We start from the raw sequence: 7,923 nt of genomic DNA on the forward strand, positions 1-7,923 counted from the left end.
CGGGTTTGCTTTTGTTGTTGTTGGAATGTGACGAGATCAATCGAGCCCCTTCTCCCTTTAAAACATTGTTTGTGATCACCGCCGAACAGTCATGAGATCATCCCAATCAGTTAATGGATACGTTTCCCATGCCAAGTGAAGGTTTTGTGCTGTCGTGATTGCCATTTCATCACAAAGATGAAGCTGTTTGTTGAAATGTACATTTAAAGCACAACCATTCACCAGTGTGAATGTCACTGACATTTTCTTGACTTGATGAAAATGTACAGAATCTCACACTCAATCATCATATTTCAATCATAAGGTATATCCCTTTGTAAGAATTGCCTTTTTAGAACCTCTCCTCCCAGACTTATAGTAGAAAATATGTTTTGGAGGGTGTTTTGCATGTCACAAAGTATGTATGTAAATTTATGAAAATTGAGAGTACCACATGTGAACAGCATTTTGGAAGTTGGTCATCGATTAGTCTGGTTTAGGTTACCGTAATATTTTGACATTTCCTACCCACAAAAGACAACACACTGCTTTGATTCTGAACGTTGATGAACCTCACCACACTCTTCTTAGAGCACACTCCTCGGGATGGTTTCAAACTGAAAATATTCCTTTATTTGATTTCCTTAACTCAAACTAATACACGTAGAGGAAAAGCAGGTAATCATGAGGGTAAAAAAAAAATAAAAAAAAGTTACACAAAAAGCCTACACTTTTAGTTTTCACAGTTTCAGTGCAGGCACAAATTGTGTAAAGTGTGTAAGAGATGACAGATAAACTATAATCTAATTGTTTGTGTGAACTGAATGTTTATATTAATGTGAGCGTGCTTCTTAGTGCAATATTGAACCTCTGTGCAATATTGAGATTTTGTTTTTTTAATGTCTTTTACCATTTCACATTTGGCAAACACTATTCTGATTTGTGATGGTTGTGGGGTAGCTGTCTTATATTGATAACTGAACATGGTGTGATAACATACTGGACATACTGTTTTTTGCTCTTGGATCAAGACAACCTGAAAAGTAGAATTTAGCGTCAATAGAGTAAATGTTAAAATTGTTGGAAAAATACTGCACCCACAGTAAAAATACAGCAGAGTTGTCATATTTTAAATGTTCCTAATTTGGGATGTGTATACGTCCTTGGGGCACATAACACGTTGAACAGTGAGGATGAATTGCAATTCAAAATGATTATTCTGCTAATCAGGGTATGGATTTTGAGTGTACTGGGTCTTTGTGTTTACTTGTGCTTTATTATACAAATGTAGCTAGATATAACATGAGATTCACCGTAGAGAACTCACTGCCAAGGGCTGATTGTCATATATTCCACACTGGTTACAGCACAGAGTATTGGCAAAGAAATTATTGCCACATTCCCCTGATCTAGGAAAGCAAGGGTGATATGTTCACAATTGCATGGTAAAAGAAAAACAATCATTGACATGTCAGATTAAAAAAAAAACATGTTAGTCCAAACTGCCATTTTGTAGGATAGCAGCCATACGTAGACTTGAGACCGTTGAATAAATAGACAGCCCATTGCACTAAATGTACGCTATCGTACATGCACAATTTTGAATGACCTGAGATCTTCAAGACACATTCTGATGCAGCCTTGCTAGAGATTTGATCAAGAACAAGGTGAGCGTATAGCAAGAGCACCAAGACCAAAACCTACCAAATGACAAGATTGTGATCATGAGTGCAGTTGTGAACATAGGTGCTTCGAGCTTTGATGACCTGTCCCTTACATTTCACTCCCTCCTTCTCACACTGATCTAACTCCAAATTTGACATCTGACCCATTATCTATGAGTGTGCCATCTCTCATTAATTATTGCCAAATATTTTGTATGGCCTGAGTTTACACATTACACCATCAATTCTCTGTTATAGATATGAATATATGTAAATAAAAGTACTTATAATGTAACTAATATGATAGCTCGTCAAACATTTTGACCCCTGGAAATATATTGCAGTCAGTCTTTGTAGGTTTTCAGCCACTGATCACGTGAAACAAGAACAACTGGACTTATTATGGAAGTGTCCAGGTGCTCTTGTTTTAATACTGCAAGAAATGATGGCTTCAGAAGCCAAAATGGCCAGCAAGTCAGAAAGCAAAATTTGCCCAGATTCCCTGTTAAAAGCACATTGATAGTATATAAATGCACATTATCTGTACAAATATAAAAGATAAGCGTCAGCAGTCCTATTCTCTGTATGTTGTCCTGTATCACCCATGAAATTTAAGAACAACGATGTCAAGATAACTGTTGTATTTGTTCAACATGGAATGCTGTTAAAGCGCTAACCTGTCTCAGTGACTCAGTTCAGGCTCCGTCCAAGTCAAAATTGTCTCTCTCGTAGATACATATCTTAGCTTATGTTACAGGGTTTTTTTTGTATAATTAACTTGTTGCCTGGGCAACAGTCAATCGTGAGTGCAAAAAGTTAACAAAGCAATAAGTGTTTGGGTATTTGTCTCTTATTCTCTTCTTTGAAGCTATTGGGAATTGGAGCACATTACAATATGCTGGCCTTGTCCACTAAAATGCTGAGTGTTGGCTTAATAATGACACAGGACTTAACAGCTAACATTCGTGTGTACTCTCTAAAACAACCCTAAGTCTTGAAGCTTTTGTCAATAAGATTGCATTGCCATTAATTAAATGTAACAAAGAATTTATCACCTTTGTCATCGTATTGTGCTGTAGAAACTGTAGTTGTTTGTTTGTAAGTATAGAAACTGTTTGTGGAACCATGGATATAAAAAAAAGTTATAAAAAAAAAAGAAGTGTAAATGAACAATGCTGTATGTTGTCTTTGATTTTGTGTATTTTGTAAATGAGAATGAAATATAAGTAAATACATCAATGTTAAATACCGGTTATGAATCATAGTTAGCCTAAATGTGACAACATCAGTTCTGTTTAAAGGTGTGTGAGATTTTTTCTTATATTTTCTCATTGTTGATGTTTTGATGGGGTTTGCACTGTGCTGTGCAACTGAACCCTTTGGAATCACAATGGATAACAAAGAACCATGAAGAATAAACAAGTGGAAAAAGTATGAAAAGTCAATCTTTGTCGTTTCTTTATGTCTATGTCTAATATTGTTTATATCAAACATGCTACAAATGGTTGAAATCCTGCAGCTGCCAGCGACGCACCTACAGCACTACAAAACAAGAAACTACACTTCCCAAAGGTGCTAGCACTTCCGGTAAGTTTTGCGCAACGGTAACAGGGACGCTACTGACTTTACTTGCAAGGTGAGCAGCTAGTTGGCAAAATTAACTGTACACGTTAGCTTCATCACTTATTATTTAAGTCTATTATTATACACATACGGATATATTATGTTTTGTGGAGCCGTTCGATGTAGAGACTCTCTTACATTGTCTCGAGTTTCTTAAATATTGGGTGATGTTTATTATGAAAGCTAACAGCTAATGCTAGCAAACAAGCAGCGAATTAGCTGGCTGAAGTTTAGCTTGAATGCTTAACGTCAGTTATCGACAGTAGTTAGCTATCAGCAAAATGGGCACTGTAGAGGTATTACCACGATTGGTAGTCGTGTCACCAACTTATGTGCGGTTGTAATAGTGACTTTTAACGCGACTTCTGCTGTAATTAATATGAGTGGACAACAGAGGATCTCCGTTTGTCTAACGCTAACTGTTAGCCTTTCACTGGAACTGCTCTAACCGGGGGTCATTTACTGGGTTAGGTTTTGTGTAAGGCAGGTTACAATAATTTAAAAGGCTTTGCTGTGGCATCGAAATCCTCCAGCAGACACATCTGTCCTACTGTGGCCACTTTATTAAGCACACCTGGACAGTCTGTTACAATTCAATACAACAGCTCTGCCATGAATTCTACGAAGTTTATGATGTTCAGTTTGTTATTGAGGTTGTCCTCCAGATTTACATACATGAGGGTGACCAGTAAAACACCACCACTGACTGTGACCTCGATGCTAAAACATAGAATTGAATTAACTTCTCTTTGACTGTGTCAAAACTCAGAATAAAAACTGAACACAGATGAGGCTAAAAAGATGCAAGACAAGGATGGATAGGTAGGTGTTTTTAACACAATGTAATAAAGCACTGATGATGAACTCAGGTGATTCACTACTTAAGAGGTTTCCTTAGTTGTTGACATATACGTAATGAAGGGCTTTTGTACAGTAGGTGACTGACGATTACTGTAGGGATCCTTAATAATGATCTAACTAACAAGCTGACATCAAGCTTTGTGTAATTTCCCCCCAGGGATCAATAAAGTATTTCTGATTCTGATTCTGAACACAAAAACAATGCTGCCATACTAATAAACAAATCAATAAAACATCAGGCATAGAATAACCCCTCCTTGGAGGGTGTATTAATACACCTCAATGCTTATTATTAATTATAAATGCCCACCAGAACATGAAAATCTCTCAGATCGTTAAATAGCACATCACCTGTATTTATACTGATCTGCCTTTCATAGGAGGTCTCCTGCCACAACCTCTGATGCTGCCCAGTGTCCTCCACTCTGCTCGGCCCATCTTTACCAGTCTTACCTTAAGCCGGCCTCTGGCCCACTTCAGACCACACATGGACCCAGACCCGAGCCGGCCCGTTGAGAGTGCTATAAGAACCAAACTGACCAACGCACTCAAGCCGGACCACTTACAGATCCACAATGAAAGCCACATGCATGCTGTGCCCCCTGGCTCTGAATCCCATTTCCGAGTCGTGGTTGTCAGCTCCCAGTTTGAGGGTTTGCCATTGATAAAACGCCACCGTCTGGTTAATGAGGCTTTGAAGGAGGAGTTGAGTAGCTGCGTTCATGCGCTGGCTATCCAGGCAAAGACTCCTGAGCAGTGGGGGAGCAACCCCACCCTGGCTAAGAGTCCGCCCTGCATGGGAGGCTCGAAGGGAGATCACACAGTGGAGGAGAAACTGAAGGCTGGGCGCGAGTGAAGGGTTGGACTATGAAGCAGTATTACTCTTGCTGTTGTACTGAACTGTGAGGAATGCAGGTGAATGTTGTAGAGAGATATGAAGATGAATGTTTTACATGGCTGTGAGGGAGCCATTTTTTTATTTATGCATCCTTGTTTTAATGGCAGCCAGGATTCTGCAGATTTGAGTGCAAACATGGGCTTCTATGGTTATTCTATCATAATAAAACATGAACTGTAAACATGAAATCAGCAGTGTTTTAGAGGTGCACAAACAAATGCTATAATATCCTGTTTCACATTGTCAGAAAAGCCCCTCTTGCTTGAACAATAATGGCATTTACAGTACTGAGGACGTCGAGGTCCAAAGGTCAAGACTGGATGGTCATGGCTGCGTTTCTGCAATTGAATGAAAATAAACATAATAAAAAATTGTAAATGCAATTCATGATTGACTGTTAAAAGGGACAGTTCACCCCAAAATGAAAAATATATACATAATTTATTCATCTAGGTTGTTTTGGTGAGAGTTGGCGAGTTTCGGAGAGCTCAGCCGTAGAGATGTCTGCCTTCTCTCGAACATAATTCGGCTTGTGGAGCGCAAAGCACCAAATACAAATTTCAAAAACTCAACAACAATGTCTCTTGCCAGCAGTCATGAACTGGTTACTCAAGATAATCCACAGGCCTTGTTGTGAGCATTTTCATGTAGGAACTATTTTCTTTCTACCAAACTACACCCATCAAACCGTATCATTGCGCACACCTAGCTCTACTGAGCTAGCTAACGTTCTCACGCAGCCGAGGGGGACACCATTAATGTTCACATCCTGTGCGGTCACGAGCGCGAGTAGATGCGCGGTGACACAGTTGGCGAGTCCCCCACCTTCATTTAAAGGATAGGTTCACATTTTTTCGAGTCTATCTAAACACAACACTCAGATGCCCATACTGTATGTACAGGGAAATAGGCTTTGATTGTTGATCATTCGCTTTGGATAGATCATCATTTGCAGTGACCAACAACATATGCGCAAACGAGTATTTTTTTTTTTTTTTACAATTTTCAGACTGACAACAATGTGAACCTTTTGCTTTAACCCCTTTTTTAATATTCAAAATAACAGGCACTCTTGTGATATATGTTATCTTCAAAGGAGTCAGAGTTCTCATTTCGGGCCTTCGGTGCATCTAATGGTTTAAAAACACAACTGAGACTAAGTCAGCCATGTGGGACACTCCTTTTTTGGTGTTTTCAAGTAGAAAGTCTGGAAGCTTTGTATGCCTCCTGACAGGCCTGTCACCCTGTTGGTCAAATGTGTTTAATGTAATTTGACATCCTTCTGTATCCTTCTCTCATCGTCACTATGCTGTTATGTTTGACAGTGATTAATGCCTAATATAATGTACATATGAAATGCCTGTGCTAGGGAGGATAATGACAGTACCACAGGCTCAACACACGATGGCAGTATGTGCACACATTATATGACAAACTGAATTGGGCGACCGGGCTGATGAATACAAGATGTCTTCATTATTCTCCTTTCAGTCGAATCAATTTTCCAGTCAGTTTTCATTTTCTATTTTATGATTGTACATGTAGTCTTACTAAAATCATAAAGTAGTGAGTAGTAGTAGAGTAATCCCAGGACTCACTTGTGAGAAACTGAATCACCCAATATATTTTACATACAACATAAAAATCTAAATACCAATCTAATATCTAATGTTTTAGTTCACATAGGACAGAAAAAACTGAAAAGTGGTGTCTGTAATCAACGGCGTCAAAAGTCTACATCACAATTATCCGCTGATTCTATAAACAATTGCTCAATTATATTTATTATATTATTTCAGCTTTTCACTGATTGGCTAATCAAACCCGAGGACAGAGGTACGAAATGTTCGGTAGTCTGACACACTCTTTACTGTGTGAGAGCATGTATGTGGGTGGGCGTCTATTTTTGTCTTGGGGTTGTATGTGTCACCATGAAGGTCTTCTTGTCCTACCCTCAACCCTGATGGCGGCCAGAAATCACTCCTCAAGCCTGTGAGAGCGATAACAAATATACGTTAAAAATCGTTGGTGGGAGTCTTAACAAACAACGATCCTTTACCCCAATTATCATTCATCTGCGAGATGAATTTGCTCCAGATAGTTTTTTTACGAGAGCTCTCCAGATTTGATGCAACACATGAATGAGACGACACCAAACACACACCACAGAGCCAAAGCAGACTTTTAATGCTTTGCTGCGAAGCTATTCAAAGTTATTGTTAGCTCATAAAGACAGGCCTTCAGTGGAATGTGGTGTCACCTCAAGGTAATGCGTGTCGTCTTCTACAATCATCCTCCGCCCTGGAATTGACAGCCTGTCATGCCTCACAAAAGGCCGCGGTGAGGAGGGTGAACAACTGGTGTCACTGGTTTGGAAAAAGGAAAACAGTAACACAACCACTTTATGACCCCTGCTTGCCCATTAGAGCCAGGCCTAAGGGGGCAAGAAGCAAGGTCGGGGCTGTGGGAGAAAGCAATAAGCTGGGCTGTACTGCCTGGGGACCCGCAGACTGTCTCTGCCGATAAGATTTACGTGTCACAATTCCAGGTGCTGTTATGATGGAGAGGGAAAAGACGTCAAGGGTGATGAGGTGGAGTGCAGAGACTTGTCTTGCACTTAAAAGGTTGGACTGTTTTACATGTGTGAGTAGTTCATCACCTATTTAGTCTGTGGCAGTTATACAGCAAAATAACAGGGTCGGTCGGGTCACCTTAATAGATCGTGACTTGTTTTGGCCAGAGGTGGAATTGCAAGCGCTCTAATTGACTAGCTTTTTATTGTTTCTAGTATATCCTAAGATCAGTAATTTTTAAAAACTTAAATAGACGTTGACAAAATTATCTACTCAACTACTTTTGGCAAGGAAAGCAGGGATTTGAGAGTAGCCTACAGCTGTG

The 7,923-nt window shown here is 39.5% G+C and overlaps 1 protein-coding gene across 1 annotated transcript; it reads left to right on the forward strand.

Moving 5' to 3' along the window:
• Positions 1–3,243: 3,243 nt before the first annotated feature.
• bola1 (bolA family member 1) lies at positions 3,244–5,403 on the forward strand. The gene is made up of 2 exons (XM_070912397.1): positions 3,244–3,279; positions 4,508–5,403. Exon 2 carries the CDS (start codon positions 4,531–4,533, stop codon positions 4,981–4,983), a length of 453 nt encoding a protein of 150 aa, XP_070768498.1. The 5' UTR covers positions 3,244–3,279; positions 4,508–4,530; the 3' UTR covers positions 4,984–5,403.
• The last annotated feature ends 2,520 nt before the right edge of the window (positions 5,404–7,923 follow it).

The sequence above is a fragment of the Enoplosus armatus genome, chromosome 9 (assembly GCF_043641665.1).
Source record: "Enoplosus armatus isolate fEnoArm2 chromosome 9, fEnoArm2.hap1, whole genome shotgun sequence".
In the NCBI taxonomy this organism is placed as follows: Eukaryota; Metazoa; Chordata; class Actinopteri; order Centrarchiformes; family Enoplosidae; genus Enoplosus; species Enoplosus armatus.

Excerpts from the sequence above, each read along its gene's own strand:
- bola1 (XM_070912397.1), top strand. The coding sequence starts at position 4,531 with ATGCTGCCCAGTGTCCTCCACTCTGCTCGGCCCATCTTTACCAGTCTT.